Source organism: Gobius niger, assembly GCF_951799975.1.
Source record: "Gobius niger genome assembly, chromosome: 1".
In the NCBI taxonomy this organism is placed as follows: Eukaryota; Metazoa; Chordata; class Actinopteri; order Gobiiformes; family Gobiidae; genus Gobius; species Gobius niger.
This window is the reverse complement of record NC_136852.1, coordinates 59900253-59923513: the sequence shown is the minus strand read 5'-3', so window position 1 is coordinate 59923513 and position 23261 is coordinate 59900253. Positions and strand designations below refer to the sequence as shown.

General features: G+C 40.8%; 2 protein-coding genes across 3 annotated transcripts; one reads left to right on the top strand and one right to left on the bottom strand.

Annotated features, from left to right (window-relative positions):
- The first annotated feature begins 1394 nt into the window (after nt 1-1394).
- Nucleotides 1395-4597, top strand: LOC306967405 (creatine kinase U-type, mitochondrial-like). 2 transcript variants are annotated; one of them, XM_079562419.1, is made up of 9 exons: nt 1395-1837; nt 1921-2119; nt 2387-2482; nt 2551-2772; nt 2859-2944; nt 3151-3274; nt 3339-3473; nt 3535-3660; nt 3985-4597. In XM_079562419.1, exons 1-9 carry the CDS (start codon nt 1593-1595, stop codon nt 4099-4101), a joined length of 1350 nt encoding a protein of 449 aa, XP_079418545.1. In that variant the 5' UTR covers nt 1395-1592; the 3' UTR covers nt 4102-4597. The 2 variants fall into 2 exon arrangements, with proteins under 2 accessions (XP_079418545.1, XP_079418544.1); XM_079562418.1 differs by lacking the exon at nt 3985-4597 and having other exon boundaries at nt 3535-3945.
- A 7957-nt stretch (nt 4598-12554) lies between these two features.
- On the bottom strand, nt 12555-17150 carry LOC306980428 (corticotropin-releasing factor-binding protein-like). Its single transcript, XM_079579796.1, has 7 exons — nt 17035-17150; nt 16871-16958; nt 16182-16339; nt 15292-15502; nt 14181-14335; nt 13133-13253; nt 12555-12989 (listed from the first exon to the last, which is right to left on the bottom strand). The coding sequence occupies exons 1-7, from the start codon at nt 17116-17118 to the stop codon at nt 12835-12837; spliced, it is 972 nt and encodes a 323-aa protein (XP_079435922.1). The 5' UTR covers nt 17119-17150; the 3' UTR covers nt 12555-12834.
- Nucleotides 17151-23261: the final 6111 nt, after the last annotated feature.

Here is a 23261-nt window from a genome sequence, read left to right as displayed (position 1 = left end):
AAATATGTGTGTGTGCTTTGTAGTACAGAGAATGCTGTGACACAACATCTAGTCTAGCGCGCCCCCTGCTGGTAGCTGATCAGCTTTGGAGTCTATGGTCTTCATTATAGGCTATTGATTGCAATGCATGATAACAACAATGCATATTCTATTAGGCCCCATATGCTGTGAAGAGGCGGCTTGAGCATGAGGGGCAGATAGTGAGTGCGAGAGGGGGCAGTTTGGAGGTGATGACGGCGCTGTGAGGGCTCGGTGCCACTGCTGCTTGTGGGCCGATGGACACATTTTGTTTCGCACTAGGGGCTGATGACGACTCTGAGTGGAACACGAAAACAGCAGATGGATGTCAAATGTACAATAGTAGACATGTTAAGGCTGCCTTCAGAGACAAATGGGCCTAACACATATCAGCAAAGGAAACATATAGCACGTATATTAAAATAATAATAGGTTAATAAAAAGTAATGTACTGTAATTACTAAACTTGATATGTATCTTACTGCATGTTTTATTATGAGCTCATTGCTGTATAGTGGCACACTAGGCCTATCCAGGCACCCTGCTGCTTCTGTCTCGACCCATGAACTGCCTGAATTAACTATAGCACGTTTAGTTGGACGGATATAGCACCTACACAGTATATTTGGTATGGGTGTAGCTTAAGGGGAATACAGACATGCTGATTGGCATTAAGAGGATTTAGAATAATTGACCGTGTGAGAGACTAATCCACGTCTGTGGACACTTCCTCTGAGTCTGCTGCGGTCTCCGTGCGCTTTCTGTGGACGGCTTCAAACAGGTGAGTGATATAGCTTTACTTACACTTCTGCCTGCATTTCTGATACCGTTTTCACTTTCATCTCACCCTAAGAAAAGGAAAACTTCCAAAGCAACTTAGATAATGACATTTGTCTTTCGAAGTGACCGAAGAGAACATCAAGTGCAGTGAAAACCAAACTCAAGTGCAGCATGTGCATGGACTTTATGGCAGGTCTAACTACAAAGTCTGGCCAATATTATATAGCTCGACCACGAGCTAAAACACAAGCTACTTCTGCCATAGTCAAGTAATATTTACAAAGCCACTTGAACTCAGGGTATGATAGTAAGACAACTCTTTAAGTCACCCAATGGACAGGTGACCAATAAGAAGGCAGACTGTTTTAGTAATAATCTCTTTCCATATGTGCTCCTGATTGATACAGCTTTACAATTAGTGTTGTTATTATTTAAAATAAAATGAAAATCTGTTTCATCCAAGTGAATACATTTGTTTTTTAGTGCTGTAAGGAGTTGCTTGACATTTTCAGCTATTACGTGAATATTACTCTGTATTGCACTTGAGTTTGAGCTTGAGGTTGAGTTGACAAGTTTCTCTAAAGTCAATTATTCTTTCACACTATACTTGGAGGTGGTAAGCTGCTATTGTAGCAACAGCTATCTTAGGGTAGACTGAGGATGGTGAGGCTGCCCACTATCCCTCTGACCACGACCAGTCATCCACTCACACACCGCATTCATACCTAAGCAAAGGGATTTCATCCATTGACCTTTGGATCCATGAACGAACGCTCTTGCCAACTGAACCACTTATGCTAATTACCTTTCCATCACACTCCTGCTGGATTACAGCAGAAGATAGCTCACCTTCCCTTTTTTCCACAGGAAATACTCATCCCACTGTAACCATGGCAAACCCATTCACTCGCGTGATGTCAGGCCGAAACACTGCGTTAATGTTGGCCAGTGTGGGAGCTGGAGCTCTGGCGTCTGGGTACATGTTCACTGAAAGCAGTTCTGCAGCTGCTGCTGAGAGAAGGAGGCTCTACCCGCCCAGGTGTGTCCCAGTATAGACTCACGGTGTAGCACCACTGTAGTCATAGGAAGATGAATATTTAAGCACCTATTGTTGATGTGCAGCGCTGATTTTCCGGACCTGAGGAAGCACAACAATTGTATGGCATCAGCCCTGACACCCAAAATGTACGCCCATCTGAGGGACATGGTGACCCCAAACAACTGGACTCTGGACCAATGTATCCAGACCGGAGTGGACAACCCAGGACACCCCTTTATCAAGACTGTGGGCATGGTGGCGGGAGATGAGGAGAGCTATGAGGTAGAGTTTACACTGTAGGGAGCTTTATGAGATGGAATTCTAGGATTCAAGGAATCTTTCATTCTCACAAAATGATTTTTATTTGTCTGAATAAGGACAAAGTCTTATCCGTGTGCAGAAGCACCGATAAGGCTCAGAGGTGATACAGCTTTCTGTCAAGGGTATTGGGCAAGAGTGGTGATGCCTTGTACCTGCATCATCCTACACTGTAATACAAGCCATTGATTCTTATTTAGTTAAAATGTATGTTTTTATTACTTTATACAGGTATTTGCAGAGCTCTTTGACCCGGTCATTAAAGACAGACACAATGGCTATGACCCTCGGACTATGAAACACCCCACTGACCTGGATGCAAGCAAGGTTTGATACAGAGTTTTGAGTTCATTACATTTGCAGGACACAGGTTCACAGACTATTCCTCTCTACAGCTGACCTCAGGCATGTTTGATGAACGCTATGTGCTGTCGTCCCGTGTGCGCACTGGCCGCAGCATTCGCGGCCTGAGCCTGCCCCCGGCCTGCAGCCGCTCAGAGCGCCGCGAAGTGGAGCGTGTGACGGTGAACGCACTGTCTGGTCTGAAGGGAGACCTTGCAGGACGTTACTACAGCCTTGGAGAAATGACTGAGCGAGAGCAGCAGCAGCTCATTGATGTATGTTCATCAGTGATGGTGTCTGACTATAACTGGTTGGGCCGAGTGATATACTGAATGATTTCTTGATGTCCTTCACATTATAGGAGCACTTTCTCTTTGACAAACCTGTGTCCCCTCTGCTCACATCAGCAGGCATGGCCAGAGACTGGCCTGATGCTCGAGGGATCTGGTGAGTCTGGTCTCGTCGAGCAGATGTTTTAATATCAATAAGAAAATGTTATTTGAAAACACATCAGTATGTATGGTTTGCTGCTTTTTTAATGCATTTTACTGTTACAAGATTACCACACAATTCCCCCATTGGCTGACATATAAATGTTTCTTATTTTCTTATTTATATTATTATCATTTAACTTTTGGCTGTTTTTGTTTCAGGCATAACAATGCAAAGAACTTTCTGATCTGGATCAATGAGGAGGACCACACTCGGATCATCTCCATGGAGAAAGGAGGGAACATGAAGAGTGTGTTTGAGCGCTTCTGCAGAGGTCTTAAGGAGGTTTGTTCTCCTATAATCAATTCCTCTGTAGGTTATCTTTGTAGTCACATGGTGCTTGCTGCAGGTGGAGCATCTGATCCAAGAGCGGGGCTGGGAGTTTATGTGGAACGAGCGCCTGGGTTACATTCTCACCTGCCCCTCTAATCTGGGTACAGGGCTCAGGGCGGGAGTACACATCCGTCTCCCAATGCTCTGCAAGGTAAAGAAGTTATAATTATTTATTATTGTTCATACATTTAATTATAAAAATGGTTGATTAGGACCCTCGTTTCAAGAAGATCTTGGAAAACCTCAGGCTACAGAAACGGGGCACTGGAGGTGTGGACACAGCGGCCACTGGAGACACTGTCGACATTTCCAACCTGGACCGCCTGGGCCGATCTGAGGTACGATGTTCCGTAAAGCGGCAGAGAAGAGCACATGAGAGCACAGAGAGAATAGACAAGTCAACAGGCCTAGGCTGTGACAAACTCTGCCCCCTGCTGGTTTTTAATCTCTCCTCTGCTCTCAAATGACCCTTACTGTGAAGTAGCCACAATGCGCCTTATCGCTAATCTGTCTGCGATCAGCAAGAGTAACTACAATTCAAGGGTCAACAACGCTCAAGTACTACCAACAAAGAATTGTGCTCTATTTCTTCATTTGTACAAACCTCAAAGAACAGTTTTTGAGCTGGTTATGTTATTATGACATTGTAACTGTGTTTGCAGGTGGAACTGGTACAGTTAGTTGTTGATGGCGTAAACTACTTGATTGAATGTGAGAAGAGGCTGGAGAGAGGACAAGACATCAAGATCCCTGCCCCACTTTCCCAGTTTAGGAAGTGATCTGGGATTATTTGGATCACACTCACTCCAACTGCTCTCTGCTGTAGTTGGTCTTAAGATACTGAATAGCATTTACTGCAATGTAACCTGCCATAGTGGTCTTTGTCTGAAACCAATAAAACCAAACTCATAGTCGTCTTTAAATTGCTACTTATTGAGATATAAATAGAAATATATGGAAGGCATTACATATGAAGATAGATTATTATCATTCATTACAGTAATAAGGGCAAAGAAGCCTTGTGTACTTGAGCCATTACTTCAGCAAACTGCGGGAGCAGACCTGGGATTGACTGCAAGCCTTTTCCTCAGACAGACTGCTATTAGGGCCAAACCAGGGTTAATCAGATTGATGCAACTTTATTAGATCATAATGTCACAACCCAGGTCTGAACCTCTGCTGCTGCAACTGGTCTGGTAGATAGTATTCTTTATATATAAGTTTATGCTATGACATGTCTTTTCATTTTAAGGTGCAGGATGCAGAAACTGGTTATCAGGCTCCTATACCTGGTTTTATCCACAATAAAGTGAAAACCTTGTACCGTGCGCTTAAACTCATTTCGTGTCACTAATATGGTTGATATTTTCATTCCAAGACTGTGGGTCTTTTCACAGTGTACACTCAATTTAAAATTAAGCTGGAAGCTTCAGATAAGCAAACCTATGCACTGAACCTCCATTTTAGTAAATTATGACAAAAGTTCACATCACAGTATTAGGAATTAGGAATTAAGAATAAAACAAAAAAAACATATGTACAGATGTTTATCCACTGTTTGGCCATAGCTGCCATTCACGATAGCTCTACTTTGTGGTGGTGGTGAATTATTTGTGACATTCTTGTTGCTCAGTGGTGGTCAGGATCGAGACTAAAACCTTGTTCTTTGTTTCTTAGCCTATTAGTAACTGAACATGTCACAGATTTGCACTGGATTATGCTGGAGACAAATAATAAAAATAAAAAAAAGCAACAGGTCTAGCAATAGCAGCATTGAGTAACAGGTCAGTGTAAGGTGTGAACACTTTTCCCGACATAAGAGAATTCTTGCGCAATCACACTTCAATAAAAAGATTGTGTAGGCTCTACTTCAAAAAATGAAACCTGTGATGAATTGAGGGAGAATGAAGCCCATGAAAGGAGATGTGAGTGATTTCTATTGGACACACCTGCTGTGCACACTGACCACTTGAAGGACACAAAGCCAGCAGCAAAAGTCTATATAAACACAGAGATCACTTTATGTCACACCAGTTCAGTCTTTTGTAGTATGTCTGGAGCTGTGCCTAAGCGATTTAACATGAGGCTGTGTGTAATTCTAGCTATAATATTCCTGACCCTGTCCGGGGGTAAGTAGGCCTACTAAAACATTTCAAAATATTTATGTTCAGTTTTTTATGTTGTGTGCTTGAATTCTACTTCCATTTTAGCCATGGGTTTGCAGTGTTATACATGTTTTAGCGTGAACCCCGGCTCCTGTACTCAGATATGGAACTGTCCTCGTCATTATGACCGTTGTGGCACTTCAATAGGTAAGTTCATTGGCAATTGATTCTGAATCTCGGGAGGGCTTTCGTCATTAAAAAGTGTCAACAGAAAAAGATAAAGATAAGATAAAGAGATAATTTCACTCAAAAAAGCCTAACATTAACACTTATTTAAAGGTACATTATGCAACTTTTTATGCGGAAAGAAAAGACTTGATATTAGTGTGTATTTGACTTTGTAGTGACCGAGCGGCTGTATGAGGGGTCAGCATGGGGCCTTTACTTTCAATCACAGTGGTCTCTACAATGCTCTAGGATCAGTTGTTTTGTAGGTTTTCTGGTGAGAGGATCTGTCAGTAGTGAAAACCTTCAACCTGCACAAATATCAACTTTTCTTTTCACATAAAAAGTTGTGTAATGTACCTTTAACTGCCTTATCCTAACAATATTGTGACTTGACTTTTTTTTTTTTACTAAATGTTTTCATTTCTTTTTCAGTTGCAGATAACCTGATCACCAAAGAGTGCATGAGGAGTGATATTTGCAACAATGTCTTTTCTGTGGGAGTGAGCTGCTGCTCTGGAGACCTGTGTAACGGGGCACAGCATTATGGGATATACTCCCCTCTGTTGTTAGGATTTCCCATTATGGCTATTGCCATAACACATATCTGACATTAAAAAAAAGCATTCTGCACTGACTGGCAACAGCCAGTGCGCTGTGAAACAAATTAATATGTAGCTGTTGTCCTAAAATGTTCATGGCTTTGATTCTTTTGTGGCAAGATTTTAAATCTTTCTTAAAAAGAAAAAATCAGGTAGGGACATTAAATGTATATTGTTGGTATTTCTGTACTGTAACTGTATCATAAACTATATGTAAATTTTACGATTTTAACGCCACTTTTTTGTAGTAGCTAAAGTTGATCAGTAGAGGGCACCAGAGAGGAAATATAATGTCCCAGCCTGATACACAAACTGTTATTTTGCTGCATATTTCTCTTGAGTATTTTGGCTATAATACTGAGTTTTGTTTGTGGGGAAAGACTGCTTTCAGCTGTTCGGCCCCGTTTACATGGAACTTACAGCAGAAAGACTTAGAAATCATGGACCTTATTTCTTGAAATAGTTTCAAGTCTCTTGTTATGTCAATTCAGTTCAGATCATCTGTGTGTCAATGTTTTAACTAATGTTGTGTATGTTTTTTTAATGTATGGAAACCTTGTTGCTGCCCATCTTGGCCAGGTCTCTCTTGTAAAAGACATCTAAGATCTCTATGGGACTAACCTGGTTAAATAAAGGCTAAAAAAAAAAATGTTGTTGTTGCTGCTGTTGTTAAATACTGAAAAATGTAACAACTGGAGAAATGCAAACATGATAAAAACCACACCTAAATGGCTATAAATCAAGAGCTGCTTATACAACAGCAAATCAACATCTGTGGTTTGGCTTACAACTTGGGTGTGCTGCAGTCTGCTGCGCTATTGTATGTTCCACTGTCAGTGTTTGTATCTGGCCACAATCATTAAAGAGCCCTTTAGTGATTGTGGCATTCAACACTTTTAATCTGTGTGACTCATGACTTAACACAAATAAAGGTGAATTGACACTGATAAAAACATAATTTGCGGTGCAGCATATCAAACGCTGAGTTTATTAGATCAAACATGACTAGTAAAACTGGGTGCATGGTGATATTGTGGTGCATTTACAAACTTGTCTCTTGAAATATTTAAATTAGTTATGATCTGTTGGTTCAGGGCAAGCTGCTGATATAAAAATGTACATGTCTTAAGCATCTGAATATAAAATTTACATCACATTTAAAACAACAAAACAGACTGACTGCAGATCCATGTTTTAAACCATGGTCAACATTTGAGTTGAAAGTTTGTTATTGTTTTTGCATCGACCACCCCTGGAATCTGATTGGCCACTCCAGGCACCACCCCACCCAAAGAGGCTGAGCCCTTTCTGAAACCGATTCCTTTCTCTTCCTACGACCATTGTAAACCTGACCCCTCATAGTTTGTGCTGCAAAAAATAGTTTTAGCTCAGTTTTTAAAATATTGCTAACTTTAAATAGTCCAATTCAGTTCAATAGGTCTCCTCGTGATGACGCTTTTACGTTCTTATAGCCAGATCTCTATGTTGATTTCGTAACTGTGGCCTTTCTCAGAGGAAGAAATCATACGTGGGAGAAACCGGTAGAGCGTTCAACATCAACATCAGGAAGAAAGAGCATAGAATGTGATATGGAAACATCAAAAGCGTGCACACGAGCCACCAGACGACAAGCATAACAAGAACAGCTGAAGTCTTTCATATCAGACCACTGCAAGAGGGAGAACCACCTCATGGATTGGGACAATGCCCATGTTATCGGTACCGAGAGCAACAAGTACCACCGTTGGATCAGAGAAGCCATCGAGATTCGAAAGCACGCCCCGCAGACTGTGAACCGGGACGAGGGGGCATACCAACTTTACCACACCTGGGACACAGTTCTAAAGAGGTCGGACTGCAAATGGCGCTGTCAGCCTAATATTACAAGCAGGAAGACAGAGCCAATCGGTTTCAATGAGCTGACCAGACACGTCACAGCAACACCACGTGACAACCTCTGAGGAAGCCGAAACTGTCAAGTATAAAATCAACATAAAGGTGTGGCAATAAGAACATAATAGCATCATACAAGCTTTAAAGCCTTAAGGTGCCCATGCCCTCTGCTGAGGCGTGTGCGTGACAGACCCTTTCCAAAACCAATTCCTCCTTCCTTCTTCACTCTTATTTAGAAGGGTCAAAATTGAATTTGAATTTTACAGCCATATAAACATTTGTTAACATAAAATAGAGCTGTGATGTGATTTGATATGATTTTCTTGGCAGTGGAAAAGGCCTCACTTGCCAGTTTGAAGAAGCTAGTATATATGATGCATTTTTAGTAGGAAAAAGTAAGGATAAATTCAATTCAATTAATCTTGTGACATAAGTGGGCTGTACTGTCCAGGAAAAGAGGTGTGTCTGTTCCGTGGAATGAGGGAAAGTCCGTCTGAAAACCCCGCTACAAGTGCTCGACTGAAGGAACTTCTGAAGGGGCCTTCACCGAGGACTTGGTGGAAGCTTGTGGGAGAAGGAAGGAGGGATTTATTTCGGAGGGGGCCTATATCACCAAGCAATAAGTAATATATAGAGAGTTGGCCTCAAATGAGAACTAACTTAAGTGCTAGAATGCAGAAGTCTAAGTGTTCTCAATTTAAATCCAGTATCAGGCCGCAGTCTTGTTCCAGTCCTGGTGCCACCCTAAGTCCCCCACCTCTGAGCCACACCAATGAAAACGTTTGGAAATGATTCTAATGTCAGCTAAGGTTACACTGTATGTTTATTAGAAGTAAGTCCAAAACACAAGCTCTCTCATTGCTTCATCGACTTATGTCACAATCCGCTAGTTTCCAATATTATTAACCTGAAAAGACAATTTGACAGACTTTATTGTTCCCCAGTGAAAACTTGTTCTCTGTAATGTTTCTTTCTTTCTTCTTTCTTTCCAGTGGAGCTCTCAGTCAGGAGCAGTGCCTGGGAATCATTTTCAGATCTTGAGCAAGGACCCTGGTCAGGACTAATGGTTCATAAGTCTCTTAATTGAGCCCTGTATGAGCCCTGTATGACCTCTGCAGGCCCCTGAGATCAGCTTATTCTGGTCTGCTGGTGGTTTTCCTTCTACACTATGCTATGTTTCCCAATTAAGACACTCATTACCTGGAAATCTTCACTTTGAGACCAATTATTGGTATTTTCATGACTATGTTTCTTCCAACTTGTTTATACATGGATTTCAGTGGGGAAAGAGCTCCCCACTGAACTATTGAGCTTTGATGATCGCAGGGCTTTCACCAAAGAAGTGAAAGCATGGTTCATGAGTAAATTAATTAGATTCACTGTACAGCTTAAAATGCAACGTAAAGACCAATTGCTGCTCATAAGTTCTTTTACCAGGACAGGATATTTTAGATTTTGGTAAGGTAAGGTTTGAGAGCATTGCCTTGCTGTGTGACTGTATACATGATGACCACATGTGATAACTGTAGTCTAATTTATGAACATGAAAAGGAATGATGTGTCATAGCCTGTGGTATGGATGTGATGCTATGTGATGTGATGGTGATGGTGATGGTGATGTGATGATGATGATGATGATGATGATAACTGAATGATTATTTACACTGTATATATTCACATTGTAATTCTGCTTCTCCTCTCGGACTACAGATGGAAATTATTATTATTAGTCTGGTACAAGCATATTTGCTCACGAGCATGATGTAACTGTACATTGTCCTGATAAATAAATAAATTAAATGTTTATTGATTGCAATTACTGCATAAAGTACTTTGAGTTGTACTTATGTAGAGACACTCTATAAATAATGCTCAAGATTAACATGCTTGGCGTACTGATGAGATAAACCAGTGTAACTAATGTTCCTAAAGCATGCAACGTAATGGTGGCACGGTGGCACAGCGGTTGGCACTTGTGCTTCATAGCAAGAAGGTCCCAGGTTTGATTCCCACCTATACTGGGCTTTTCTGTGTTGGAGTTTTCATGTTCTCCCCATGTCTGCGTAGGTTTCCCACAACCAGCTTTCTGTGAGGCACAGTGATCAATCCTTTTCCATTTGTACAACAATGATCAAAGCTGGACTTTTATCTCATGCAAACGTGCTTCTTTAAATCATCTCCACAGAGTCCAGAAAAGTAGTTTATAAAAGATCAAACGCATGTTAAAATGGATGAACTGAATATACTCTATTGTGTAGTTCTGCTTGGAAGCAAATTTGTTTTTTATGTTCTGTCTGATGGCCACCGCACATAAGTTCTCCAAGACGTGATGATGTGATGATGACGTGTTGTTGGCAGCTAAAGGTCAAGAGAAAAGGTTCATTGATGCAGATAAATAATAATGATGGTTTATACATGTGTTTTGTATTGACCCATGAAGGGTGCAATTTTAGATGTTGGAAGAGTAGTCGGGGGCCTATGTTAAAGAGACTAGACGGAATAAAAAACAAAACAAAAAAGCCACCATGTGGCCTCCATGTGGCTCCAAATGGGACTTCTTATGATTTTCTTTCAAAAATGGCTTGTTCTCGCCACTCTGCCATAAAGGCCATATTTGTGTAGTGTACGACTAATAGTTGTTCTGTGGACAGTTTCCCCCACCTGAGCTGTAGCTCTCTGCAGTTCATCCAGGGTCATCAGGCTTCTTGGTAACAGCTCTGGTCAGTGCCATCCTTGTTTGGTCAGTGAGTTTAGGAGGACGGTCGGGTCTTGATAGGTTTGCAGTGATGTCATACTCTTTCCATTCCTGGATGGTGTAATTAACTGTACTTTGAGAGATGTTCAAAGCTTTGGAAATGTTTTTTATAACCTAACCCTGCTTTATACTTCTCAATAACTTAATAACTCAATAAGTCCCGGACCTGTCTGGTATGTTCTTGGACTTCATGATGCTGTCTGCTCCCCAATAGTCTCTTAACAGACCTCTGAGACATCACAGAGCAGCTGTATTTGAACTGACATTAGATTACACACAGGTAGACTCTATTTAGTCATTGGGTCACCATGTGATCAATCAGAAATCTTCATTCAACTTCTGAAGGCAATTGGTTGCACTAAAAGAAAAGGGGGACCGGCACATCCCACTTTTCAGTTTTTTATCTACAAAATAAAAAATAAAAAAAATCATTATTTATGTTTATGGTCCATAGTGAGACAAAATGTCAAAAAGTTAAAGGGGACAGATACTTATGCAACCCACTGTATGTCCATCGCCATGCACGAGCTTAAAGTAAATAGTGGCCTATTACTGTGTGGGTCCATGGAGGAGAGGAGGAGAGGCTAAATGCTAACAACATCTTTGGTCTTTTTGCGTGACTGAGCGCACACATAAAGACCAGACAGTTACGCATTAACTGGTCTAAGCTCAGGTAAGAACATTTTCTTTAACAAAGAGACTGCAGTTACACGTAAGACCTGAGGTGGCAGTGGGGAGTAAAAAAAAAAAAAGACAACTTCCATCTAGTCTCTTTAAATAAGCGTTTCACGTTTGGCTTCTCACAAATCCAAAGCGCGCATACTACAGAGAACAGCCATGTAATTTAGAACACAAACAAACTATTCTCAAATGTAGTCGCTGCGATGGCCTCATAGATATTTCATGTTGCGGAACAGAACATTGCACTGCGTGGAGTGAATAGACATCCGCTGCTTAACTGAATCATTGCGGTTGAGCAGGTTTGAGATTAATTCCATGTAAAGAGGAGATCAAAAGCAAGACGCATTTAGAAATATGTCGAGCTGAATAAAAGCACTGAGGCTGTAATCCCATTAAGAGCTGCGTTCATTCAGAGCTCTCCTGTTGCAGAGAGAGAGGGGTGACCAGTAACAAGAGAGCTGTGTAAACCTGTTAATCACTGCATGTTTCAATTATTGTCGTGAATTTATTAACGACCTTGAGGCTATTTTTAATGCAACAAGGGATTATGATGGGATTATGAGAAAAAAAGGCAAATACAGTATGTGCGTCACAGTGGTATCTGCGTCACATGCTCACAACAGACAATTATATTTTCACTTGTAATTAAGATTATTTGATTGGTTGCATATCACTGAATTTAGTTGTAAAACTGTGGTTGCAAGGCACTTACATTTGCAGTGTGTTGCTGAGGAAACCAGAACCAGAACCACCACAGAGCAACATCTTCAAAACAATCTGGATACAATTTTAGCCTCAATTGTTTCAATTTTGCTCATTCAATTTGCTATAATTACAGTATGTCATTGCATATTGCCAAAAATATTCTTCACTTTACCCGAAACATAACATGCTGCTCCAAAAGGCATTTTTAAAATCACAGGAATTGTGCTTTAACATGCGAGTGTTTATTTTTAATTGTCATAATATTATAAACAGAGGTGACAGCTGAAATGAGAATAATACATGTCTTGTACAGATTGGCTTTGAAGGCAATGTACTTTTTATAAAACAACAGAAAATACTTGATTAAGTAACAAGGTATAATAAAATAACTGTGAATAAATATAACTTACACAACACATTTTGATATCGTAAATGCAGGCAAAGAAACTGTATGCTGTTTGTTGAATGCATGTGAATTCAAAATGAAGTCGGTGTTTACACGCTGAAAAACCAAATACAAAGTCAGTGTGTGTGCGCAGAGCGCCCTCACTCCACAGAGCAGAAGTTGTCCAGGCTGTTCTCCGCAGCTTTGGGCAGCTCGTTTTGTTCCAGAAGCCGATACTGGAATGAGACACGGTTTACGTAGTTACCACTGGACACCAGTCGCACCACTGAGTTATCACAGCCAATCTTCATCTGAGCTGAAACAGAAAGAGAAACACTTTTGACTGACTGGGACGCTTCTATTAAAATACTGATTGGCAGTGGGAAATATATCACCTCTGTCTTCACGTTGTATAGCTTTGTCTATATAAATGCACTGCACATATGCATTAAAACTTACCAAGTCCACTGAGGGAGAAGCAGAGGTCAGCCACAGGAAACATATGGGAAGTGTCCACTCCGTTTCCCCCCAACAGCTCCACATAGTCGCCTGACCCTGAGCAGGCTGACCAGACCTGCCGCTGCACACATCACACAATCCTTTGTCAGAGACACTGTTTACTATTTTCTTTCCAACTACGGCTGGAACACAGATGATTCCAGTAATGTGTAGAACCCAGTCAACTAGTGCTAAATGCCACGATTTAGTAAAAATGTGTCTGCAGTTGTTCCCTCTGGCATCATTACTGTACCCCTGCAGCCATGCATGTCTATTACTACGATTTGCTATAATAATGAAAAAGATAATCTCACCATAATCCAATTAAGCCGTTTTTCTCACAATAAAGATATTGTAAGAAGGTGGTGTTTGAAGTGCCTTAATTCTCAGTTAGCCTCCACCTACACACTGCGCTAACATAAATGTATGCACAGCAGTAATATGTACTGCCCACAGACACCGTGAAGAGAGGGTTTACCCTTTTCTTGTAGATTATAGCACATTTGCTTTGAATTGGATAACACACACATTTTGTTCTGACACTTGGCTTGGATCCCTTGGATACCTGCCCCTAACATTTGAGAGGAAATGTCAGCCTGTTGTATTTGGCTGTGTTAGGGCACTTTATCATAATGTCAGAGTCTGGCAGCGAATGTCAGAGTCACTGCCAGGACTCTTTCTTCTCCCTGGTTTATCAACACTTCATATTGTTCTGCGCCACACATGTGTCTGTGTCTTTAACCATGACCTCTATGCAGCACAGAAATATATTTTAAGATATCCTCCACAGAGTTTTATAATGGAATAATAATAAAAAGGTGTCTGTGTAAGTGCTAAAGTGAGCGCTTATACTATTAATATTCATAAATACTGGACATTCTGCTGAATCCTCTTAGTCAAAATGGCTAGTATTGAGCACATCTCTCTGTATGTGCGCAATGCGTGTGCAAGTGTCTGTGCAGCGCTGACTGAATGGACACATCTGTGCCTGTGCACGTGAGTGTCTCACTTGTGGGATGAGCTCATTGCTTTTGGCCTGCCCCAAGCTGAGCTCTGTCAATCGGATCTCCACAGGGTAGATGATGGAGAAGCTGCAGTTCCTGCGCTGATGTGGCATCACCATGGTGAAGCTGCCCTCTGGACTCTGAGACATGATGTTACAAGCTGCACACACACAAGGACAACCCACGTCAAATTAACACTTCCCTTCACCCCACAAACTCATTATTGACACCCAGCGGTACAGATTAGACCTGATCAGAAGTGACTGTCGGGGAGGCACAATTAGCACTAAGCATGAAAATCCAATTTCACTTTAGACAATGAAGAAATGGAAATAATGGAATGTGAACTGAAAGCTCTTTAGTTACACTGACTGAAACAAGACATTATTCACGAGGTTGTCATTTTGTCAGTTGTGACTGAAATGCCAATCACTCAATGAGGCTATTACTAAGCTCCAGTTTTATTATGGCACGCTGAAGATATCAACAACATTTTCTTATGGAGTGTGCATACCAAGTAAGCAAAACACACTACTCTCAAACAGCTTATTTTAACATAATAATCCTTTGAAGAAAACTGCAAACATCAATTTGTGATAATTTGCTCTTTGTGCATTAAAGATGTGTGTCTCTGTGTAATGGATAAAGAGAACATACTGAAGTAGTCTGTCCTGTTTGCTTCTTATTGAGCTTATGACGCAAATGAAACATATGACGCCACAGCAGAGGGGCCAGAGGGCAGCTGCTGCTTGCGGACAGATACAAAGTGATTTATACTGCTTACTTATACACAGCCCATTCAGACTTGGTGTTTGTGCCAGTCTTCTGTGTCTGCTCTGATTGTTACGTTGCTTGACACAGTGTTCACACCATGTTTGTCAGGCAGCTGGAAAACAGGTGCATGCCTCTCATTCAATCTCCTGCTGTCGCCCTGGGCCTTGATTAATGCTTGGCCAAGCGCAAATGTTCAGGAAGGATACACATGCGCGCACACGACCTCCAGCACGCTCTAAACACTAAACTCAATGTACACCTCACTTTGGCCATGTCCTCGGTGCATGTTTATCAGAGTTTTCCGTAAATCAAACTCTGGTGTAAAAAAAAAACAGGACTTACGGAAAGGGTTGTGCAGTTTTTTCACGGTGAGGGTGAAGCCACTGTCGGCCCCTTGGATACGGAAGAAGACCATGGCGACGTTCTGAGAGGAGCGGGCAGCAGAGCCGGCTGCGCTGGACGCACAGTAGTCTGTGTAGCGCTGGTGTGAGGGCAGAAGGTGGTCCTGACTGCTCGGGAACTTCTCCCCTTTCAGCACCCAGCCATCAAACATCTAACCGGGAGTAGAATACACGTCTTTACATTATGCACTGTTTAAATAATGAATGCCACATGTTTTTCTACTATAGTGTCCTTTTGAAATACAACATCTTACATACTGAAATAGAAAAAAACAAAGCAACCATTTAAGAAAACTCCTGGGGTGATACACTTGAGCAATTTTGGAGAGAAACCCAAATGTAAAATGTAAAGTGAATTCCAGATTTACAGCATCATCATCTGCGCAGGGCTCTTAGACACTCTGAAATAAAACCATCCTAAATCCATGCAAATTCTCTTCTATAAATACACTGGTAATCTTTGAAGTATTAGTGGTTCAGGAGAAACGATGCGCCATGGTTTCCCTGCTGAATGAAGATGCCCAGAGCGTGGTTGATGAGTTTGAGTTTTAAGAACATCCCACATTTCAGAGACCTGTTTCCGGTTTTGTGGTAAAAAACAAACCAAACACCTTATGGCACTTGTTGAACCCACACAAACTTGGCCTCATCGCAAAGACTTTTCGTCCCACTCTGACCCTGAGTCATAAACTAATGCAGAGGGAAGTCATGCCTAAAACACTGCCTTAGACACGATCGGCAACATATCAGTGAAACAGGAATAACTTCAGGCTTCCTCTGACTGTGATAAAGACCAATTTGGGAAGCTGGTGTGGGGGTGTTTTGTGTGACCTTAATGAAGTCTCCGGCACTGCAGTCAATGTTGACGTCAGACAGCTCCAGACTGATGACCTCACTGGGCTCAGCAATCAAAAAGGTGGCACACGCCAGCTGTGGATGGGACGCCATGAAGGTGAAGGAGCCTTCAGTGGCCAGCATGTCCAAGCACCCTGCAAGACATAATAGAGATAACACTCTCACTCATAGCACGGAAGACCACAAATTACATCTGTCCTGTATGAGGGGAAAACAATATTTGATAATTAATCCAAAATTTCAATTCTAAATGTAAACAAAAATCTGAAGCAACTTGTTTTTTCATCAACATGACTTAAACTCAGGAGCAAAACAACTCTAAATTAGAACTTCTATCTGTAACAGAGCGTTTGCACATTTTTAAGTGTCTCCTGGGTTTTTGTTTGTAGGTTGTGTTGGCAAAAAGTGTTATCTCAGTCAGATGAAGAGTCAATAAAATTAATTAAAAACATACTTTCACAAAACCAACAAAAACACAAAGTTCAATCAAGCTGCAGTACTTTGAGGTTAAGAATAGGCCTAATACGCAAATGTAACACCCATGTTTGCTTTATAGATCGGCCCATTACATTTCTAAAAGTTGTATTAGTTCAGACACCAGTTTCTAGCCCGTTAAATAACATGTTTGTGTTAATCACAATCAGCTGTTAAATTAAACCACTTACTGAGAGGTCGACGAAAAATAAAATCCTCTCCTCCCCTTTTCTGCTCCAGATTCAACAAGGAGTACAGTCCGTCAGAGGCATCGTTTTCCTGCGGAGTAACATCAGCGCAAAGTTTACCCTACTTAAATGACAGGATGCTATACCGTCACGTGGCCAAGCCTTACCTCTATGTATCGGCTGAGACCCGTCCGTGACGAGAGGGACACGAGGAAGAGGAGCAGCTGTGCGCGCGGAGCTACCATCATCATGAAGTGAGTTTGAGGAGAATACAGCGCAGCCTGGGAGCTGCGGCTTTTATAGCCGCGCTGTGGCAGGCCGCATCACAGGGTCAACGAGAGGCACCGAGCCAGCGCATATGAGCGTAACAAAGACGCGCCAGCTCCAGGCTCCTCAACCGAACCGTACATGAATCTGGATCAAACATTTGGACACATAAGTTATTCCCTAACCGTCATAAAGTGTGCTCTACACTATGCACAATGCGTTCTGTTTTGTTTAGGCTCATACTCTAGTTGATCTTTAAGCATGTGCATAGATTAATAAATATCAACGTCCAGTTTTGTGGGGACAAGTGAACTATCATGCCATTATGATAGTGGTACTCTCTTCAATAACTATGTGCTGCTGTATGACATATGCATGTGTTGCCTCATAACAATCTGTTTTTTACATTCTTGCTAAAACTCTTATCACACAAGTCTGTCACTTTTTCACCCATGCTGCTTGAACTGACCTCTTACACACTCCACTGGTCTACACCAGTGGAAAATGAGGCCCATTTTACATTTCTTTGAGTTACGTTATATATTGTAAAGCTTCGCTGGATCTGTTTTGTTTCATTCATATGTGAGTGATCCTGCTCAAGAAGAACTCAACTCCTAAAGTGTGATGTCATGAGGATGGCAGCTCTCCCCTACATACCTTGATAGTTGAAGGTCTAATAGCATTTTTGTCACATTTACCAAAAGTAGGTTATAACAGGTGAAATACCTACCAGTGTTTGGAAGAACATTTTGCAATTGTATTTAGTTACAGAATACTGAATATGTGCCTTAAAGTGTATTTTGTACCGTATTCCGTTACTTTGTCCAATCATACTACTGTATTCTGAATATTTCACATTGATTTACATCATAATTATGCATAAAAGCGGTCTATGATTAAAAACATGCAGCCAGACTGGCTACACCAGCTGTTATGAACTTATCTGCAATCAATTAGGAATGAGGATAGAGGAGAGGTAGGGAAAGGGTCTGTATGGAACTGTAGCTTTATCTTTGTATCTTTACTCTACAGGTTTCATGGTGCGGGCATGTCTGATCATCTGTAATATACTGTAATGTCATCAAACTGTGGTAGATGTACCACTGGTACTTGGGATTCTTCGGGTGATATTTTCATTTACTAACTTAATTACTTACTTCAGTATAATAAGTGTCTTCTGCTTGGTCTACACTCAGTTTAGATATAACTCAGTCCAATTTAGATCTATATTTTGCAGTTTTTAGACCTGGTTTAGTCCTGATTTGATCTTGGTCTGAGAGTATGGTGGTGAGGTGGTGCTTGCTGTAAAAAGTTCGAGATCAACAACTGATACAGGATTGGGTTTTGTTATAGCTAAGTTCTAATGTTTTAATGTAGATCCAACATAATAATAATATATATAAAAAAAAAGGTATAATATTGAATATTGAATAATATAAAACAGTTGTTTAAACAAAGTAGATCCTCATGATGAATCAAGTCTTTATCATGAAAACAATACAAGTCTGGCACATCCGGTAGACAAGAGGTTTAAGCCATATACAAAGAACCCTGCTTCAACCTCGGTGCCATGGGATCGAGGTCCGGCTCTCACATTATGCCAAATGTCTCACCCTTTTTCACCCATCCTGTTTTATAAAGCCGAGGGGCCGATTGGGCCGTTCTTTAAAGTTTTGCAACGTGAGTGTGAGCATTTTAAGATTGTGCATGTTGTTAAGTGAGCAGCACAACACATCATTTGTAAAAGAGAGTCAGACAAGACATCACCAGGCGGGCTTTGGGATGGGAGGACTACAACAGTGGCTCAGTTGTTTGGAGCATTTGACCCCAGATCCCAAGGTCAGCTATTCAAAAACCCAGGTCCAAGACACTTCATCCACCATATTACTACTAGTCTGATTGCCTCTGTATCATTATTTACTTATGTTCTGAATGTATTTTCCAGCCATGTGCATAACTGTTGTATAAACCTCATGAATGAATGTGTTGAATGAGGTTTGTTAGTCTCTCGTGGAGCTGCTCTAATTGAGGAAACCGTGCTTGTGGAGGTGCGCTGCTGTGATGTAATGTTGTTTGCTGTGTATTCATTACAAAGATGCTAATAATTGATGTCCGAGGTGCCCCAGTGAAAGGTCACGCGCTGCAGCTGGCCGTGATGATGCTGCTTCTGATCACCTGCGCCCGCTCTCATCGATCTGGAGCCATGTGGAGAGGCTGCGCTCAATGCTGGCTGTGAGATGTGCTCGAGGTAATGACTGCGGACACTTCTCCCACATGATGCAGGCCTGTGACGTCATATGCAAAAAGGCCACACTTCTGAATGGGCTGCGCTATATTCATTTGAACAACCTCCTCGACTGATGAGGGCTAACAATAATTATGACCTATTCAAGCTGCGTTAGATTTGTTAAGACCAATGCTCGGCGCAAGATGTCGAAGGGGATTAGTTCAGTAACGGTTTACCACATTTGCACATGTAATGCAGTGAACTTTACATAGAATAGAATTGGTTGTTTTCAGGGTCTAGAATGTGATGATGTCACAGGACCCAGTGGGGGGCAGGAGCCAGTTTTCCCTATTAACTGCATCACACTTTCACAAGTCGTATCTAAAAAGAAAATGTATGAACGTCAATGTCTCTCTGTACAAACCCCCCATCTTATTAAATATTATAGGATTATAGGCCTTTAGAACACTGTAATGTCACCTGAAACCCAGCAATAGAATAGAATAGAAAAAGAATATCTAATCTAATCCACTGCCCACTACGCAGGACTCCTTGAAACCTTGTCTCTCAATAGGTTGAATAAAGACAAAATAAGATTATAGTCTACATCTTCTTCAGGTAAAAGCAATGCTATATTTTGCTTTTTATCTCTCTCTTTTGGTTGCATAATAATAAAACAACCATTTTATTATAGATAGCACAGTATTTTCTCATATATATATATATATATATATATATATATATATATATATATATATATATATATATATATATATATAGGCTTGATCCATGTAAGCTTCAGTTCACTATTTGAATCTGTGGTCAATTTGAAATCAGATTGTGAGCTCCCTCTGGCGGTGAAGGAAAAAAACTACTAAAACAAAATGTAACCTGTTTTGGATCAGAACAATTCACCACTGTATTGTTTCAAAGGTTCGGTGTCTGTTTTGGAAAAGACTGAAAACAAATGCCAATATATGATTTGTGTTAGTCTTTAAAACTACGTATCCCGGATATAGACTATTGCTAATCCGGAGTCAGACACTGATGTGCTTTTTGTATGCACGTGCTGGTTACTAGTATCAGCCACGGGAAGTGAGTGCCGCCTGTGTCCATCGTCTTCATCTGTTTAGCCAGTGTTGACACCTGCTCCCCACGAGCACGTACACTATCGCGAGTGTTTGCGTGTGTTTACCGCCTTTTAGACACTCACTCGTGCTGTAGGTGAGAGGAGAAAGAGAGGGCTGCCAGAGCTCTCGTCCAGCATCGCAGAGCCCCGTGCACTGACTGACCGACCCATTCATCTCCTGCGGGGGATAATGAGCCGACACTCCCCGTTTGGGCCGAGCTGACAAAGAGAGATGAGCGTAAAAGCGGCATAGATTTTCTCCCACGTCTCCCCCCAGAATGTGCCTAATTCAAATATATTAATGAGGAGCGATGGATAACACACTCTACTTTTAATTACCTTCCAAGTCAGATTTAGGTTCCAATCAAGCACATCATTTTCTGACCTCTTGCACAGACCAATTGTACAGGCACAAGCTGAATCAGCTTTTTATGAATAGACAAGATGAAGAATCAACAAGCCAACATGATCTAATGCGTGAACAGACACGGATTTCACACACATTTATAGAGACATTTTCTTTAATGCACAAACTGAGCTTTTCACTCCAAGTTGGTTAAGTACAATAAAGTATTTCCAAACACTAAGAAGTTATGTTTACGTGTATCTTGTGTGTGGGCATATGTCACAAAACAACACCTTAAACTTTGCAAAGAAAAGCTGTTGAACTAATCATAATTTATGTAGCTTGAGTAAAAGCAGTTTTAGGTGGGTGGGCCTTTGACCCGTTTTAAATGTGATTTTCATCATTCAGCCTACACTGTGTCCTGGCCTCTATAAAAAAACATTGATTAACGCACTTAATCAATGCACTCAATGACACTGATTCAGTGCACTGCATAAATGTATTGACCAAGCAGCTATAAACAGAAGGCTCTTTTTCATACAGTTTCTAGTTTATTAGCTTTATTCTGATGGGGCATAATTGTAGCACTCTCTACTAGGATAACAGACACATTTCATTAAGGGAAAACCGAGATGGAATCAAATCTATTGATCATCTGTCTCGTGTATGAATAAAAAGGAGAATAATGCATACACATGGATATTATACAGTTCCACACAGACACAAAGTGCCCACGCGATGGCAGTGTTGCGCTTTGGTGTGCGTTAGACTTATGCGATTTAAAACGGTGCTTTTGTTCAATTTATTGGTTCACCTTTAGGAAAAGAGGTATTTTGTTTTTTTCCACTCATAGTTAGTGGTTGTGTGAAGACATTTATAGTCAAACAACTGAGCTTGCTCTTTTTAAATCATAATGACAAATGAAACTGCCAAAACTATTCTGATCAAAGGTTTACATACCCTGGTTGTGTAAATGTATTTATTTATCTTTTATTCTGTTTTGTAATACATTTTTGTATGAAAAGCGCTTAATGAATGAAGTTTGATTGATTGTTTGATTGATGGTGATCTTGGCCTGATAATATGCCCACAATGTGACACAAACGGGTTTGAATGGCTACTAAAGGTGAAGCATCCTCACCTGTGACCTGAGTTTTTGGGCTCCTGACACCTTGCATCTTTCAACCAGTGCTGCACTGCTGTTTCTGGCTTCTGAGTCATGAGGAAACAAATGAATTATCAAAGGATCTGCGAGAAAAGATAGTTTGAACTGTATAAAATGGGAAGGGGTTATAAAAAAAGTTATCCACGGTACAGAGAGTATCAATCAGCAGTGTTTATACTCTAAGTGGAAAATGCAGGATTCTGTTTAAACTAAACCACGGCGACCAACAAAAGGAACAAGTTGCAGGAAAATTGTGGATGCAAAGAAATATAAATAAATAACTTCAGCTGAAATACAGGACTCCCTAAAAAAAAGTGGTGTAGCTGTTTCATGATGCACAATATAGAGGCACTTGATGGAAAGCCATTACTTCGTAAATGCTCCAAAGTATCCACTTACAATATGCCAAACAGCACAGAGACAAGCATCAATATTTCTGAAACAAAGTCATTTGGAATGATGAAACCAAAATGTAACTTTTTGGCATTCATTTGGAAGGGAGTCAACAAGGCCTGTGATGAACAGCGCACCATTCCTACAGTGAAACACAGAGACGGATCACTGATGTTTTGGGGATGTGTGAGCTACAGGAAACTTGGTCAAAATTTACTTCAGGATGAAAGCAGCATGTTATTTAAAAATACTGGAGGGAAAGTGTCTCATCTGCCTGCAAGCTGCGCATAGGACGCACTTGGATGTTCTTGCAAGACAGCACAGGAATTTACAGGAACTTATGCTTTTTGCATAAGAAAAACTACCATATATATATATATATATATATATATATATATATATATATATATATATATATATATATATATATATATATATATATATATATGCACATATGTGACAGGTCTGACTTTGCTGCTTTTGTGGTTGTGCATGAGCAGCTCCCATAATGAATGTTGATAAAGTAGAAAAGCTGCTCTAATCAGGACGGATCACGGTGCAGAGGTACAGAATGTCAGGCACAGCTGCTTGGTGAGAAATTCAATATTGACTGTCGGGATAAATGTCCTGCATATTCTCTCATCTGTCCCAGGGGCTGTGGTATTATGCCTCTCACGCTACTGCTTCTAATTGGATTAAAAATGGCTTGTTATTGGGAGAAAAATGACTGAGAAAACTATCATGATTATTGCCTCTCAACAGTGTTGGCCAGCACCTCTAGAGCTGGAAAAGTAATTGCAGTAGATTTGAGAGAGAGAAAAAAAACAGTTTCACTGCAAATGTTTCATACTGGGTATGTAAAAAGTT